General features: G+C 39.7%; 2 protein-coding genes and 1 pseudogene across 3 annotated transcripts; all 3 read left to right on the forward strand.

Moving 5' to 3' along the window:
• The first annotated feature begins 3644 nt into the window (after window positions 1–3644).
• Window positions 3645–7028, forward strand: LOC148804384 (metacaspase-1-like). Its single transcript, XM_088886892.1, has 5 exons — window positions 3645–4177; window positions 4553–4883; window positions 5017–5137; window positions 5288–5509; window positions 6767–7028. Exons 1-5 carry the CDS (start codon window positions 3793–3795, stop codon window positions 6824–6826), a joined length of 1119 nt encoding a protein of 372 aa, XP_088743018.1. The 5' UTR covers window positions 3645–3792; the 3' UTR covers window positions 6827–7028.
• Window positions 7029–10737: 3709 nt separating this feature from the next.
• LOC104609839 (metacaspase-1-like) lies at window positions 10738–18735 on the forward strand. Of its 2 annotated transcripts, none has more exons than XM_088895905.1 (5): window positions 10738–11565; window positions 13215–13545; window positions 13661–13781; window positions 13890–14093; window positions 17703–18735. In XM_088895905.1, exons 1-5 carry the CDS (start codon window positions 11199–11201, stop codon window positions 17715–17717), a joined length of 1038 nt encoding a protein of 345 aa, XP_088752031.1. In that variant the 5' UTR covers window positions 10738–11198; the 3' UTR covers window positions 17718–18735. The 2 variants fall into 2 exon arrangements, with proteins under 2 accessions (XP_088752031.1, XP_010274535.2); XM_010276233.3 differs by lacking the exon at window positions 17703–18735 and adding an exon at window positions 14261–14431 and having other exon boundaries at window positions 10742–11565.
• On the forward strand, window positions 15704–17689 carry LOC148804385 (acyltransferase GLAUCE-like; annotated as a pseudogene).
• Window positions 18736–18824: the final 89 nt, after the last annotated feature.

The raw sequence follows: 18824 nt of genomic DNA on the forward strand, positions 1-18824 counted from the left end.
TTGAAGTCTCTTGGCATGGGGACAACAAGAAGCTCTGGAGACAATGGGGAAGGAACTGAGAAGAGAGGAGTAGCTTTTACTTCACTTGAGCTCACCTCCTCTTTACCTTTGAGCTCGGGCGAGACACGGGTAGCAGTCCGGCGAGCTTGCTGGTGTCTTCGTTGCTGCTTTCTTGGCTCAACGTTGGTGCTGCTTGCTTCAGTGTTACTAAGCTCGATGGGCTTGGACTGCTGGTGGTAGCTTTGGACCGAAGGACCCTGCATGGTATCTGCGGCTAGGACCTCAAACGGATTTTCTGCGAGTGGGAGCTCGAACTGCGAGTGCTATGGCGATACGGGCTTGACTAGCTGGGAGGCCCCCGACCTGCCCATAGGCTGCGAGGCGGGGGTGATTGGTCTCTCCTTTCTGCCATGGGAAGAGACGTGGCTCTTGGAGAGATCCTGGACTTGAGAGGCTTCTCCCCGGCGAGGTCGTTCACTCCGGCGGGAGGGCTTGACTTGCTTCAAGGCCGGGTGCCTAGGAGGGAGCAGCTCCTGGGCCTGAGAGGCTTCTCCTCGGCGAGGTCGTTCGCTCTGGCGGGAGGGCTTGGCTTGCTTCGAGGCCGGGTGCCTAGGAGGGAGTGGCTGCTGGGCCTGAGGCAGGGAAGGGAACTACTGCTGATACTGGTACTAAGAGACCTGATGCAACACTTGTTGCTAGTAGAGTTGGAACTACTGGAACTGCTACATTTGAGCCTGCATGGCTTGCATGCACTGCACTAAGTCTTACAACTGATTCTGGTTGGTCACTAGGTGCACAACCGAAGGTTCAACAAAGGTCGCTCCAACCGTGGAAGGGAGTGGAGCGTTCACGGGTGCCACTGTGAGAGGCATGTTCAGGCTGGGAATTCCGTCCACAGAGAGGGGGACGGTGAACTCCGATACAGACAGTGGGAAGCTGGGGTTGCTCTCTAGAAGCATTCTGGTTGACACCACGCCCAGCGTTGCTGGAGGAGGCCATGAATACTAAGTTCTTGAAGGGAAAATGTAGAAACTTAGAGGAAGACTTTTTTGAAGCGTTTCCCACAGACGATGCCAAATGATGCTGCGCAATCCAGGCACTCCTAGATGGCAGCTGACTGGCTCCTTGCTGGGGACGGACGATACCTGAGAAGAGAGCAGTGAAGGATTCCTGGGGAACTTGCTCGGTGGGAATACTTCGATGCTTAAGTTAAAATGCTGGAGAAAGTAGTAAAGAGTGTAAAGAAGGCTAAGAGTGTAGGTCGCGCTAGATCACTGAGTTAGCTCGAGATATTCGAGATAAGATATCAGATATTCGAGAGAGCCCTTTCCTTCAACTAGGGGGCTCTTGTCAAATCGGGCGTAACCGCCACTGGACCTCTGTCGCAGCCGTTATCTGCCAGGGCTGCGCAAGTAACCGTTGCAGTGTACTACCCAATCGGATGAGTGACACGTCCCGGAAGGACAAACATGCCACCACCTATCAAGAGACGTGGGCGCAGACTTAGTTGGGTTGGCAGGGACTGCGCCGTCGGTCAGGAGACGTGGCGCAGTCTGACAGGTACGGTCTTGTCAGATAGAAGCTTCCTGAAAACATCGCGTCGCTTAGTAGCGAGCTGCCCTGTAGCGAGCTATCCTGTCGCGAGCTACGTTGTAGCAAGCTCCTAAGGGTATTGGAAGGTGATTCCTCTTGAAGTGGCCCTTGAGGCAGTTTTTCTGCCTAAGTATTGGAACGAGCTGGTTATCCTATCTTGCGAGTTGGGGTAGAATCGTCTTGGAGTATTCCCTTTTAGTACACCGGGGGTCCTCGAGCTCGCGCTGTAGCGAGCTCCCCCTGTAGCGAGCCATGACGTAGCGAGCTGTTCTGCGGACTCGTTACTTAGTCGCGGTCAGGCTGTGATGCTGAGCTGTTACTTGTGCTGAGTCATGTCCACGTGTCACTTGTGTTGAGTCATGTCCAAAACTGTTGATTTTGGTCAACAAACCACTGAACTGGCCGGTTAACCATTCAAACCGCTTTGACCACTTTCCAATTTTTTAATTTTTTTTTATATTTTTGTCAAAACGGGCCGACTGTTCAGATTGAACTATTGGACCATTCGAACCGGTAACCGGACCCCTGACCGGTTCGTTTTTAAAAACCATGGTACAATGTTTAAAATCTTATATTCTCACGCTGACAAACCTGAACAGGGAGGTTTTAGTGAGTCCCAGCAAAAGAAAAAACAGAAGCCGAAAGTAGACATTTGAGATTCATTGATGATAAGATGGTCCTGAAATTTGCAATCTGTATGAGATGACATTTTTCCCACCCTTCACCCCTTTTTTAAAGAAAAAAGATTTACAAGTTACAACTATTGGTTGTAGTAATGTCTTATTATCTCTGGACTCTTACTTTGAAAATTCAAGCTCCATATACACAGGAATGCAGGCTTTGCCTTGTGAAACTTTGATATCTGATTTCTTAGATAAAAAAAAAAAAAAAGGAATAACGTTTTGCTTACGCTAAGGTAAGTCTTTAAACCAGAACATTGGAATAGGAATCCCCAACCAGTGAAAAGATAAGTCTTTAAACTAGAACAAAAGCTTTGATGATGGTGATGGATTTAACAAGAATAAAGTTTCAAATAGAAATTTGCAAAGCATGTCTGATTGACCACATCAGAATTTGTTCTCATTATCTGCAACCATTTTCGTCCAATGAAAGAAGTGGACACATTCCAATCAAAATACCATTTTGTACGATATTTTGACCTTTTTTTTTTTAAAAAATTTTGGCAGCATAGAGTCAAGGTTTTTAAAATGGAACTGAACAACGAACAGATTAGGGGTCTGATTCCCGGGTCGAACGGTCGGAATGTTTGAATTGAACGGATGGTCCATAAAACGATGACATAACATATTATCTGGGTTAGTAGGAATGCACATATTTTATGTTGTATTTGGTACCATTGTTGATTTTCTTTGAAATGTTTTGAATTAACATTTAAAGTATAGCGTTTGTATTAATCAACTCAAAACGTTTCTTTTTGGTGTTTGATACACTTAATTGTTTATATTAATCAATGCAACATACAAAACGTTTTGATCGAAACAACAATAATACAGAATACGGTCTTATTTAAGGCTATGTCTATTACTGTTGATGTTTCTACGTGAAATGTGTTGGGATGATCAACAAAAATTGACATACAACTGTTAGTGGAGGTTATTTATAGTTAAAATAGGCATACATGTATGATTGTGGGAGCGCTCAGATCCGGACTTCATTCTCTGTTGGGACAGATATGAACACGACAAATGTCATTATATATGTCAAGAGATTGACAGTTGAGGGAAGTCCTAACCGGCAACTAACCGCGATCGTCTCTAAACGACGGTCAATTTTGTAAAAACACAGTAGAAAGGTGGCTAACAAACGAAAGAACTGATTCGTTTATCAAAAACTGAAATTATTCTTTGAAGTCAAATATCAAATACTTGACAAAAACCAGTAGACATTGCAAAGCAAAATCCTTCCAGGTTACAGCCACTGATCTCTCTTGAACAGAATTTATTTCTTGTTTCCTCTTGATATTATTCTAAATGCCAATCTACTGAAAACCCATTATATAAATCAAATCAAACCTCTCTCAGAGAGCATTCTGGGATTGATCTTATTTCATGACAAGTTTTTATTAGTTTCCTCCTCCATTTCACTCTGCATCTCTCTGTCTGGCTTTCCTTCTCTCTCTCTCTAGGTTTCTCCTGCTTCCAATCTTTGCTTCTAGTCCTTTTCTCCATCGGACCCGTCATGTGGCTTGTTAACTGCTCCAACTGCCAGACGCCACTGAGACTTCCTCCCTGCGCTACATCAATTAGGTGCTCCATATGCCGAGCCATCACCTACGTCGCCGATCCCTGCAGAGCTCCTCCTGCTCGTACTTACTCCTGTAATAAGTATTCAGCTGCTCCTTACCAACCTCCACGACCACCGGCGGCCGCACCGTTGCCCTACAATCACGCGCCACTGAGTCCCCCTCCATCTCCCTACGGCCGCAAGAGGGCGGTCATATGCGGCATATCGTATCGGAACGCGCCCTACGAGCTCAAGGGCTGCATCAATGACGCCAAGTGCATGCGTTACCTCCTCATCAATCGTTTCAAGTTCCCGGAATCCTCCATCCTCATGCTTACTGGTACGATCCCTTAACATATTCAGAAAAATTAACAATTGAATCCGTTTGTGAAATATTCAGAAAAATTATAATCCGTTTCCATTCAACACGAATTTTGAGCAGCAGCAACATTAACAATAGTATTTTCAGCAAATGATCAGATTTTATCTTCTAAGAACAAATGAACGATACCTTTCATTTTACACAAGTAATGTTGGAATTTGCAAATCATGTGTCAAAGTTGCACCCTTGTATTTTCAGAATGTAGTCAAGAACTTGATTGACCATACACAAATGAGGTGATAGAAGGCAGGAGATTCTGTTAAGATTTTCTGATACTTTTTGTTTCTCATACTAGTTCCTATCAGTAATCATTTTTGTTGAATTGATCTGCAGAAGAAGAAAATGATGCATACAGAATTCCAACTAAACAGAACATAAGGATGGCATTGCATTGGCTTGTACAGGGTTGTCAATCAGGAGACTCTTTGGTGTTTCACTATTCTGGTCACGGTTCACAGCAAATGGATAATGATCGGGATGAGATTGATGGATATGATGAAACCCTCTGTCCCCTGGACTTTAAAACTCAGGGGATGATTGTTGATGATGAGATAAATGCAACAATCGTCAGACCTCTGCCTCATGGGGCTAAGCTGCATGCAATAATAGATGCTTGCAATAGTGGAACTGTACTAGATTTACCATTTCTTTGCAGAATGCATAGGTTAGTATTTGATGATGGATGGGAATGTAACATTAAGATGCCAATTACAATTCTGATATTCTGAACTTAAGATGGGATTAAATTCCAATTTTCACAATCCTACTTTAATTTATTTCTTATTACATAAAACTAGGGATGGGAATTGTGTATGGGAGGATCATCGCCCCCGAACAGGAGTATGGAAAGGAACAAGTGGTGGGGAGGCCATTTGCTTCAGTGGGTGTGATGATGATCAAAAATCTGTTGATATGTTGGTAAAGTTTAGGCTCTCTAATTGGATATATTCTTTACTGCTTAATTAGGAAATGTTGAATGGATTGCATCTTTGTTTCAGTTGCAAGTGATTGGCATTTTATGAATCACACACTAACCTACCAAGTTTAATCTGTACTCTCTATGAACAGGATTTGTCTCAAAAAACTGCATCAGGTGCCATGACTTACTGTTTCATTCAAGCCATTGAGTGTGGAAAAGGGGTTACATATGGGGGCATGTTAAATTCATTGCGGAATGCCATTTGTGATATTATAAGTAATGGTTCTTCTGGAGGTTCTGCTGAAGGTCCAGTGACATCTCTCCAAACAATGCTTTTGACAGGAGGTAGCGTCAGCCGCAGGTCAAGACAGGTATCATCTCCCATTACTGTTACACAGCAGTCAGATTTTTTTTTTCAGCACCATAACAAAAAAAAAAAAAAACAGAAATCATGAAAAGTCGGGAAAAGTTAGAGATTCTTTTAGAAGAAAAACAACCAGACTATACAAGTTAATTCCATTGTGCCTAAGTTCATTCTTTGTTTTCTCCCTTCTTTATTGTTTTTGTTTGGTTTTTCTGGATGTATGATTTTGTTTTCCTATTTTAGATTTATGAGTTTTCATTGCTTTTATTTTGTGCTTCCTTTGCCTTTTCTCTAATGTGTTATCATTTAACAGAACCTAAACTAGTTTTTCAAAGCACATGGGAAGTGACTGACTGTAATTGGATGAAGATTTTTCTTTTCCAGTGCATGGACAATGATACCTACATTCCATTTAGTCGGTATACCACATCTTATAGACAGCTAAGATATTAAACATACAGGGAATCTTGAGGCTCAGATCTGTAAAAAGTTAAATAGATAGTATTGTCATCTGGAAAACAAAAATTATGAATAATTGGATGGCCCTTTTTGGCCATTTTGAAGGAATATTAAAGGGACTAATTGTACATGTTGCAGTTTCAGATTTATTTAAATGCCAACTGTAGAAGCTCCTACTGCCACCCCACCCACCCACGAGTCGAACCCACCCATAAAAGGAAAAAAATGGAAACAGATTATTGGTTGCCTTTGCATTTGATATGAAGGTTGAAGGTTCCAAAGGAAAGTAATAGTCCAGTTCAATGAATAAGCATTCTACTGGTAATGGCTACCAGCAATAGTCTCTGTTTTGGAGTTTGTAAAATCTTGAGATAAAAAGCATAAGATGATTTAGGAAACACCCAAAAAGTGAATTAGAATTTTATCTTAGCAAGTGGCAGAACCCTCAAAAAATGAAATTGTGCATGTACTACTAGCTTGCTTGAATATAAGCTTTGCAAATTGCAATTCCTGTGTATCCATGTTTGTGGCTTCATGCATGTTTCCCTGTGCTACCTTCATAAGCCTGTGCCATTCATTGTCTGTGCCTGGTAATTGCAGGGGAGATTTCAAGATTTTACATTATCGGATTCTCTATATCATGAAAACAAATTATTACCTTAAACACATTACAAAAATTCATCTACATAATTATTTATGCATTTTATCAAATGCATCAAAAATGACCCAAATACCATTCCAACATGTAAGTGGAAGATTTGATATAACAGGTTCTTATCATTTTTTTTTTTTTTTGTTGTTGCAGGAGCCACAGTTAACATCCAACAATATATTTGATGTTTCTAAAAGGCGCTTCTTCCTATGACTTGTATTCTATATCTACCTCATGACTTAAAAAGTTGCAGCATGGCTTCAGATTATGGTGGCGAATGACAAGGTGCTTTGACTTCTTTGTGGTACTCAGTATGTGTATTGAAAACTTCCTTACCTTTTATCCAATGTAACCAACTCCTCTGTTTTCAACATAGACTGTCTTTGTTTCAATGTTGACAGGACAAAAAAACAAAAACACAGTTCACTCTAAATGTTCATTAATATTTCCACCCTTTATAGTTTATATAGTATAAAGGTTGTTCTCAATCTCATTTACATTGAATCAAACTGAGTCATACCCATAATATTTTACATTTTTACTGGAACACAAAAAAGGGTTGATGCAACTGAGCCAAATAAGATTTGATAAGCCAACTGAGCTCAGATCTTCACAGAGGAAATGCATATCCAATAACAAAAAAAGAAAAGAAAAATACATGCAATTAATACACGATTTGCAGTTGGGAGTGTGATCATCTCTCAACCCTTAATTCAAGTCAGAGTGGTTGTTAACCCAAGAAATAACCCATCCAAATCCTACGCTAGTTAGTTATAATGGCTAATGATTCATGCAAGTAATGTAAGATCGACTGGGGTTTCATCATTTATGGAAGTTTAATTTATCTAAATAACTGCACCATCACTTCAAACGAAACAAATTAGCATCAAACCGAACGTGACATTGTTGGAAAAGGTAGGGAAATCTATACAAGGTTTGTACAGATATCCCTTCATTTTCCTACCTTTTCCTTCAAACCAAACACATCATAAAAGAAAAATGAATCACAAAACCACTAAAACAGTAAACTCAAATGATTGTAACGGGCTGAAAACCATCCTGCATTGTATTTTTGACATTTCTTCCCCTGTGAACCAATATTTAAAGTATTGACATGTATCAGTCGATTTTCATCGTTTTTGATTTATGGCATGGATGGAATGGCCAAAATTGATCTTTATTCTGCTTGTATCGAAGATATAGATTAATACTCTAATGATATCCATGTCGTTATTTGTCATTAAATGTTAAAACAATTGATTATTAAAATTTATATATTTAAATATTAATTATATTGATTTTCTAAAAATTATGGCATACCCATATCTTTGGGCCAAGCGACATATATGGAAAATATGCATGTGATCTTAGGGTTCGTTTGGTTGCAATTGAAATTGGAAGGAATTGGAATTGGAATGGTCTATTTAACCACCTTTTTTTATTTTTATTCCCAAGGGAGGGGAAGGAAATGGCCATTCCAATAGGAACGGTAATGAGACTCCGATTCCATTCAACCAAACAGTAAAAATCCAAATGGACCTTACCAATTCTGATTCCAAACCCCTATTCCCTCAAAGGGGGAATGCCATTCCAACGGGAATGGTAATGAAATTTCGATACTATCCAACCAAATAGTTGAAATCCGAATGGTCCATACCAATTTTGATTCCAAACCCCTATTCCCTCAAAGAGGGGAATGTCATTCCAACAATAATGGTAATGAGACTCCGATTCCATCCAACCAAATAGTTGAAATCCGAATGAATTATATCAATACCTCTATTCCTGTGAACCAAACAGACCTAACAAAGAAATGAAAATAAGAAAAAAGTATTGATACAAGAACTTTTATTAAAAAATTAAATAAATTTCATATTAAGGATTACAACAAAACTGTCTATAGAAGAATTGAACTCCCAAATAGGAATGGCAACGGGGCGGGGTGGGGGCGGGGACGGGTAGCCTCTCCCCATCCCCACGGGGATCCCTATCCCCGCAGGGATCCCTATTCCCCGTGATTCTTTATAATGCTAACCATTTTGTTTTTGTTTTTTATTTTATTTCAAAAAATAAAAATAAAATAATTAACATTTACAATCGTATTAAAAAACATTCAACCATATTTTTAAAAATATTAACACATAGATGTATGTTTACATATTTACATATATAACGTATGCATACATATACATATATATTAGTGGGGATCCCATGAAGCGGGGATTGGGGTCCCCGCAGGGCGAGGAGTGCTCTCCCCATCCCCGCCCCGTTCCCGCTAACGGTGACGAAAATTTCCCCATCCTCGTCCCCGCAGGGGGAAAATCATCCCCATCCTTACCCCATTCAGGGTGAATCCCCACGAGAATTGGGGAAATGGAGAAAATTGCCATCCCTACTCCCAAATAAAAGTAGTTCGGTTCGGATAGCTTAGACCTGGCAATTGGGTTGGGTGGGTCGGGTTCGGGTTGGGTCAATGTACTTCGGATCGGGTTGAATTTCGGGTTGGGTTATCAAATGCTAGACCCTAACCCTAAATGTTCGGGTTAGGGTTGACCCATGGGTCAATTCGAGTCATTCCAAAAAACAATTGAAATTAAAAAAAAAATAAGAAAAATTACATGAAAAATGTCAAAATTAAAAGAATTAACCTTAAAATTCCAAATATAAAATATAAAATAAAAACCTTGAACATTTAACAATTTAAAGAGTAAACAATAAAAAATAAAAACTAAATAGAAAAAATTAAAGAGTGGAAACTTCTAACAATGCATAAATAATCCCAATTAGACTTGACAATCGGGTCAGTAGGTTGACCCATGACCCAACCCAGTTTTTTTCGAGTTAGGTCGGGTCGGTCATTTTCAGATTTGGATAGCTAAATATGAGACCCTAACCCTGTTTTCTCAGGTTGGATTGGGTCGGATTGAGTCAACTTTTTGCCGGGTCTACTTTCCACTTCTATTAAAAAAATTACTCATAAAAAACAAGATTTGGCTTCCGTGCCATATTGAAAAGAAGCTCGAATCTGCTACCCACACATACCCACAAGGCAATACAGCTGCGCATACATCAGGAAAAATGGGTCCCATGTGTATGGGACACTAATGTGTTCACTCATGATAGATTGTGATTTTGTCTCCAACCAATCAGAACTCTCACAAGCAACAACTTCCAAATCTCCTCCCAACAAAATCCTGTTCCAATCTGCTTTGAGTCAGGTGAAGACATTTTTTGGGTTTGCTTTTGGTCGGGTCAGCTTTCAGGTAGGCAAAGGCTAGTCCGTTACACTAGGTAAGAGTTGACCCATGGGTCATATGGTTCAATGGTTCAACCACCTATGTCAATTAGACTTTGACCAAGTCAATGCTTATAATATATATATATATATATATATAGGTTTAACATTCAACTCAAATGGTTTGAATGATTCAATTATTCGAGTCAACATCAATTTGAAAGCGTTGGCTTTAAAATAGATGACCGGATGGTAACCGGGGCCCAATTCACCCCCACTGGCTCCTTTTCAGTTAAGGTCAGTTTGGGTCACCTTCTAGTTCGGGTCACTAAGATAGGAGACCCTATCCCACTTTTTTGGGTTGGGCTCACAGGTAGGGTTGAATTTTGGACAGTTCTAGTTATATTCATGGAGAGATGTTCTTGAAGTGCGATTGGGTATCCATGCTTCCAAATAATCCTGTTTTGAGTAGGGGTAATTTAGGCGGGTCCAACCTGAGCCCTGGGATTAGGTCTAGTTTCCAAATTCAAGCTTTTTAATTTTTCGGATTAAGCTCAGGCCTAGTCTTTAGATAGTTTTAGCCCAACCCAAGGTCAGCACAATTATATATATATATATATATATATATCAACTTTTAATGTAAAATGATTGACCAATCCGAACCCGACGCAGTTCCAATCCCAATCCGAGTGCATCAAATTTTAACACAGACCGGGCTTGCATTGGATAGTTAACTTAAGCCTTAACCTCATGCCTAGGCCAAGCCCAGGCTTTAGCCTCTTGGGTTGGGGTTGGGCCTGGGTTTAGCTAAAACCCGACCCAGTCTGCCCGGTTTGCACCCATAGGCCATAGTCTCGATTCTCGCCGTCTCGCGCGGGGAGTTTACTATTGGGCTGGAACGAGCCAGCGGCGACGTACGGATTCAGAGATTGATCAACTGGGAATTACTGTGGATCCCCCCTGTTATGTTTCTCTATGATAACTAGCCAGAAAGAAAACTTCTCTGTGTCCTGTAAATTTTTTTTACTCAAGTGAGTCCCCTGTAACCCTGTTAAGTGTTTGTTAACTACCCAAAACGAAAAAAAGAAACGGTCGTAACTTCTATCTCCCGGAAACTTCCCTCCCCGACGACTCAGTGCCGAAGTCAATAACAATCACGCATCAGTTCACGCGTTTACTCTTCTTCTAGTACTGTTCTACAACCAAAAAACACATCTCAGAACATTCTGCAGAGAACAGGATTTCAGCCTTGTTCTTCCTTTTCTTTGCGTCTGTTTCTGTGCTTTTCTCCCTGGTTTATCAAAGCTTTGTTTCCAAACTCGCCACTGTTCACTCTCTGTTTCTTATACGATGTATGTTATGCTCGTCCAGTGTTCCAACTGCCGGGCGGCACTGCAGCTCCCGCCGGTCGCCAACATGATTCAATGCACCATATGCGGAGCCATCACCAGCACCCTCCACCCCTTTTGCCTTTCTCCTCCGCATTACCATAATTACCATTACATCCCCCCTTACCCGCCTCCTCCACCCTACGGCGGCGTCCCTCCGCCCCTTCCTCCTCCGTCTCTCCACATCCCCAAGAAAGCGGTCGTATGTGGCATTTCGTATCGCAACACCCAGCAACAGCTTCTTGGCCCCATCAACGACGCCCAATGCATGCGCCACCTCCTCGTGAAAGAATTCGGCTTCCCGGAATCCTCCATCCTCATGCTCACAGGCAAGGCTCAAAATTGAGTTGATTCTTGTTTCTAGTCCATATATGATATATCTACTGCTGCAATGCAGTTCATATCACTGGTCTGCTCTTTGTGATCTCTTTTCTTTTTTCATTTTTTTCTTTGGTATTCAGTTACAAAGGCATCTTGTGCTCTCATTAACCTACTCCCTAAGAGAGTTTCTAATTGAAGTTATGCCATTTCTCGTATTAGCATCCACAAGGTTGTCCAAGACCCCAAGCTTCCTACTTAGCTGTGCTTCAAACACAGTTAATCTGGAGCCACATTCTTTAGCTGGTTAGGACAATGTCTCAATTAACAGGCATTTGATTTTAACTCTTCTTTCATTTAAAAGTAGTGAGTATATATATTAAAAGAAAAAATAAAGGATACCATCCCCTGTATTCAAGGGTTGGATTCGTCATTGATAAATATATTTGTGTTATGTGTAATATATTAATAGAAATAATCAAGGGTACCATCCCCTACACATAAGGATTGAACCTGTCATTTTTAAATATAATTAAATCAAAATTCTTATGGTTGAATTTCATATTGATGATTGAGAATACAAATGTTGGATTCAAATGTAGACTATGACTTGTAACCAAGGAACCATGTGTTACCAGATAAAGAGATGATGGAAGCCCAAAACTGCTTCAAAAGTGAAAACAATGTAGATGACAAACTAGATTAAGCTATCATACTTGTCCTCCCTGATTAAATAATGAACTCTTTATTATTGAGAAATGCACCATATATGGGATCAATTCAAATTTAAGTGTCTTGTATGAAGTTCTGTCTCTGTTAGGTTGGAGAAATGCCTCTACCTTTAATATTTCTGGACCATCTTACCAGGATAGTGTTCTTTTGTGATCATGATAAAATGTTGTATATTGGAAATTTGTGTTTTGTTTTGTTTAGGCTCTAATTCTACCAGTTTATTTGTTTCTTTCAAACCTTCTCTGAGCCAAGTTATAAAATGGTAGATCAATTAAATTTTGGCTTCAACTTCAAAATCCATGAACCGGCACATCTCCGGTGATTAATATATCTTGCCCTATTTTCACTCAAAAGAGTTGTCCATTTTTTTTCTTACCACAATCTATTTCAGAGACTCCTCCATGGTTGGTACCCTACATTTCAAGAGGTGAAACTATTCCTTTGGGCTTCCAGATCTACAGTGTTGCATTCTCTTGGGAGTTATCACATACTGATAAGTGGGAAAATCATGGCATAATATCAATGCATGCTTGGCATATTGTCTTGATTAGACTCCCTAGCATAGAGATCACTCTGCTGATTTCCCTTCATGGAGGTTAATTTGTATAATACTAATTAATCAACCCAACCTTTTTCTAGTGTTTTTTTTTTAATATGAAGAATACATACATACAAACACATACACAGAAAATTTTATTATCTTCATTTACATAACTGTTTTTTTTTTGTGACAATCTGTTTTCCCTTCTAGGAATTTTCTTTCAAGGATGATTAGAGGGTAAGAAGATCTTCCTTGTTGCATTACTTCCCTTTTAAGTTTATTTTGCTTATGAAGAATGAAATTGTGCTAAATTTCCTATTGGTGTATGGATCTTCTTATATGCTTCCTACTCACAACCTTAACAATTTTCTGGAATCTGACCTGCAGAAGATGCAACTGAGTCATACAAAATTCCAACCAAACGAAACATGATGATGGGATTGCATTGGCTAGTACAAGATTGTCAACCCGGAGATTCTCTGGTATTCCATTTTTCTGGCCATGGCTTACAGCTGGTGAACAATAATGGAGACGAAGTTGATGGCTATGATGAATGCCTTTGTCCTCTAGATTATTTTAGTGAAGGAATGATTGTTGATGATGAACTAAATGCATTGATTGTCAGACCGCTTCTTCATGGGGTGAAGCTGCATGCAATAATAGATGCTTGCCATAGTGGAACTGCACTAGATTTGCCATATTTCTGCAGAATGGACAAGTCAGTATTTCTTTGCTTACTAGTTTTGGTTGATGGCTGGGTTTGTAAACATGGACGCAACATTCCAATGTTCACTCAATCCTACCTACTAATTATATTTCCTTTATTAGTGCAGGAGTGGGAGGTATAGGTGGGAAGATCATAATCCTCCATCAGGAGTGTGGAAAGGTACAAGTGGTGGAGAAGCAATCTGCTTTAGTTCTTGTGATGATTACCAAAAATCTATTGACACTATGGTAAATGGAACAATCTCCAATTAGGCATTTCCCCCCTATTTTACTCCCAGTTCCATTGTTATCTAATTGACCAAACAATCAATTAAAGCTAATGTTTCAAATGAACAGGTTCTATCAAAAACTACTTATACGGGTGCCATGACTTATGGTTTCATTCAAGCAATTGAGTGCGGACACCGTAATACATATGGGAGCATACTAAATTCAATTAGGAGTACCATTGATGATATGGGTAAGGATGGTGGTGGTGGTCGAATAACATTTCTCTCGAATTTTCTCACAGGAAGCAGTCTCAATGGCAGGGTGAGACAGGTATCAGTTCCCACCACCAAAAAGCTTGTTAATTACCACATTGATACTGACCTAGAATTAGGCATCATGTGAACATGAGCTTGCTTCACACACAAACAATTGCACAATGGGGTGATTTTTCTTGTTACAAATTGATTTATAGGCCTTTTGTTTTTCATTTGTTACAGGAGCCGCAGTTAACAGCCAGCAATCAATTTGATGTGTATAACAAACCTTTCTCCTTATGACCCATACTCTCTCTCTCTCATGACCTACAGAGTTCTGATTCCAAATTGTATTACATTGTTCTGTGAAACTTGTAATGTCTAAATATTGGAAGATCCCTCTTTTTTCTTTCAGACTGTCACATCTATACAAAGAAGAGGACTTTTCCCACTATAATTCAACTTTCTACTCAACCCTCAACCATTACATTAAACATGCCATGTATTGTGGAATTTTTTCCTCAATGACTGGTCATTTCTAGTGCAAAATGGAATGAAAAAACTGGTCCATGTCAGATCCCTAACAACTAGATAATATGTTTATGAGTTGGTTCTCAACAAGTTAATATATTGGCTCACTTAAAAAATAACCTTGTCAAATAATATGATATATCCGTACTAATGTTTTCAAGCCACTGTTGATCCAGACAATTGAACCATTTGAACCTTTTCTAAAACCCTGAGTCTGGTAAAAACCGTTGATCTGGTCAAAAACCATCCAAACCGGGCAGTTGAACCATTGACCTGTTGATCACCGGACAGTCAGAACCCAGCAGCAAAACAGTTCAGCCTCATGGAGACATTACCCTGCTCTTACTATGGTTTTTAATATTTTTTCTAAAACAATTGTAAAATTTAGCTCACATGTAGATTGTGTGTGTTTTCCTTCCCTCTCCATATTTTCAATTCTCTTTTTATCTTTTCTTCCCTTGACAAATGACCAGTCACTAGTCACTATGGTCATCTCTCCTAACTTGCTTCCAATTCTTAGAATTCGTACCTGCTCTCTTCCACTCCAAAAACCATTTTTTCCTTAATCTTCTGTCTCCTGTGTCTCCTACTTTCTCTCTCCCCGGAAGCCTGCTCTTATATATTTCCTTATATTTACTTGTGCATTCGTGCACATGCACAAGTTCTGCTAGTGCTTATCTATCTATCTCTATTTTCAAAGACGTAGCTATCTATCTAACTAACTAGTTTCAAATTAAAGAGGAACCAAACGGTCAGCTATCCAACACAATCCTTTCAGAATTGACCTTCAATTAACACTAGATTAAGGGAGTGTTTGAACTACAACACCAAAGCTGTAATCAGACCGGATACAAATACATCCACATTCAATCCGTCCACGTTCAAAATTTGATGACATACTCGAATTAGATTTGGATTTGATCAGCATCTGCCTTGTTATACTTAAAATGCAAAAAAAAAAAAAAAAGGAAGTTCGTACAAGGCGTCAAAAGAAAAAAAAAAAAAAAAAAACAATAATACATATATAGAGCAGCCTAGTGCAAAGGCTTCGACCAATACGGGGTCTAGGGAGGGACAAATGTATGCAACTTTACCCCTGCACATACAGAGGCTGTTTCTATTTCCAGGATTTGAATCCTGATCACCAAGGTCACAATGAAGCATAATTTAACACATGTTTAGTATATTATAACACAAAGGGTAGCCCAAGTGCACGGGGCTAGGGGTGTCAATTGGACTGGATTTGGTCCAATCTGGTCCAGTCCAATATTGGTCCATTTACAAATGGACTGGACCAAATCCGGTCCATATCTCATACAAACCGGATCCATTCCGGTCCAATTGAAATGCAAATGGACCGGATTGGACCCAATCGGGTCCAAATTAAATGTTTTCCTCAGAAAACATTTTCCCTAGAAAATATTTTAGTTGCAATTAAAATAATGAAGAAAAACAAAATGTTTTCCTTAGAAAATAATACTCAATAAAGAATAGATTTTTCCTAATTTCTCAGAAAATAAAGAAAATGTTGTCAATGCATATGTACAGTTACTAAACAGTTTTAAGACAATTAATCTAGCCATTCACAAGTCCATCAGTTTTGAGTGAAAGATATCACCACAAAAGCAAAAACATCCATTTGCAGCAGGGAAGGCCTGAATACCCAAGCCACTACAATGACAGGACATGCCTGAAAGCAAGAAATCCACCTCAGATCAAATACCCACATACTGAGTACACAGAGAAGTTAGAGATAGCTTCAGTAACTTCCTCGTTCTCCTCGCCCAACCAACGCACCCGACTGTTACAGTTCTCCAACAAGTACAATCACAAGTTCCTCTGTTTTACCTCTAGCATGCTCAGCATCCTCAAAGGCAAGGCCATGGCCAAGTGTTCAAACTTTGAGTCCATTGTAGCTCACCTATGGAGAGCAAGATCCAAAGCAGTGTTTGATGACCCAGATGAGACTTCGACCATTCTGTTTGTAGTGGACATAAGGTCCAAGATATCTCCCCCTTTACCATATGGGTCACAGGAAATGTTGTTGTCACAGCTTTTGCCATTGCAAAGGTGGTGGATCTAGCTGAGAAGTCATTCTCCTTCTGTGTGGAGCAGCAATATACAGAGTGTCAGATGACTAAGTGAGGTCAGTGATAGACTGGTTAGAGATCCATAAAGGGGTTCCTGCAACCATAAATGGAAATTTCTATTTATCAGCTTGTTGGAAACTGCCTTTCCATGATTTCAACTTCGGCTGTGGAAAACTCATTCATTGTGAGCCGGTTGTGAGTGGGACTGATGAGTTTGTGCTGTTGCTTTCTGATTTCATGGGGAATGGGGGAGGGATCAATGGGCCTTGAGAAAGAGAAGATGCAGAGATTCATGCTTCACGTCTATGAGATATGAAACGTGGGGTTGCTTTGACATCTGTTCTGAATGAAGGGCCAGGAAAAATCGAATTCAATAAATAATTTAATAGTCAAGAAGTGGGGGTTGCATAGAAATACCTTTTTGTGTTGATAATCTTCTGACATGATGGTTGCTACAATATTCTGACAATGTGAAAGATTTTATAAGTCAATAAAAACATAAATTGAAAGGGAAAACCCAAAGGCAAATTACATTACAATGCATTCTATAAATAGAATAAATACACTGTTTAATTGGTCCAGCAAAATGAGCAGTGGTGTAATGAGGGAAGGTGTGCCCATATCAAATGTTGTGTGGATGGTGGACCCACAAGGCCACAATTTCCCATATGACATGCAGCTCACATGGTGGGGTTATGAGGTACATCTTCAACTCCTTAATAAGTGTTTATTGTACAGACATTTGGAACCAATCAAAGAATGATGATTTCCATCTACAAAGGTTCCCTTAGCATCATTTCGATTCGATACCTATAACTGAAATATTTATTGATTCCATTGAGTGAATACAGATTTCATCAAATATCCCAATAAAATAATCTACAACTCTGAGGTTGAAAAACATAAACCCTCATGTTTTGTTTTGATTTATTACTGCATTGTAGCTTTTGTTTCATTTTTTGATAACAAAAATTGTTTGAAGTTGGTTTTCTTCCAATATATGTAAGAAACTTTCTTTGATAAGTTTGGTGGATTTCTGACCAAGTAGCAAATTTCTTTTACAGCACCTTGAGCAATAACCAAATACATATGGAATCTGGTTAAGGTTTAGACTCTAGACGTAACCTGACCACCGGAGAGAAACCACCGCCAGAAGTACTGTCAGAGTTCAAGGAATACCACCGCCGGAGAGAAACCTTCTTCTTCGTTCGATTGCCGGAGGGAGCGATGAAGGTGTACTGGCGTAGAGTGCTAGGTCTTCGAAGAAAATTTGGAACTTCAAACGAATGAACAGCCATTTGATTCAAAGGTTTTGTCTATATTCGGTCCGTATTATACATAGACTATTCATATTCGGACCGGTCCGCGTCCATATCATTTTTAAGACCATTTAGTCCGTCCGTATCACTTCCGATTCGGACGGTGTCCAACCCGAAACCGGTCCATTGACACCCCTACACTGGTCTCCTGCCAATGTGGGGCCTAAGGAAAGACAGATAAAAGCAGCCTTACCCCTGTAAATATAAAAAGGCTGTTTCCAAGACTTGAACCCCAATCACCAAGTCGCAATGGAGCAATCCAATCGTATAAAACAAAATTTTAGGATGTGGTTTATAGGAGAAATTTCTGAGGGGGATTGCAGTCCAAAAATCCCTTTTTTTTTTTTGTTTTAATTGCATTCGATCCGATACAGTGACCATGGGCATCAACAAAGTTACTCATTAATAGGCAGTGAAACAAGTTGGCCCAGTCACTATCACGTATAACTCAAATGCTCAAAATCATGTAAATATTTTTTTATCATCAATGAATGCTGATGTTTGAAAAAAAAAAGAACACTATTTATTTGTTTATTGTTGCTTTAACAGACTGTGAGATGGAGCCCCTCCATGTCAATACTCTCGACACGGGTTTGATCCTTGGTAAGTAATCAGTAATCGTTGGTGTTGGCTATCCTGAGTTGTGTTGCTTGACAAAGACAAACTACCAAGATTACATCGGAATTCTCAGGTAGGTAGGTTGAAATTGGATAGGCAGGCGTCTTGTAGAAAGACAACGTATCTCTCAAAACCCAAATGGCATACTTGCGTAAGCAAAAATGCAGCAGTCGTCAAGGTGCTAGTGTATTCTATAATCTATTGGTTGGTTTAAGAAAAGAAAAGAAAACTATATATGTGAAGTAAAGC

Source organism: Nelumbo nucifera, chromosome 1, assembly GCF_055504915.1.
Source record: "Nelumbo nucifera cultivar China Antique chromosome 1, China Antique-T2T, whole genome shotgun sequence".
NCBI lineage: Eukaryota > Viridiplantae > Streptophyta > Magnoliopsida > Proteales > Nelumbonaceae > Nelumbo > Nelumbo nucifera.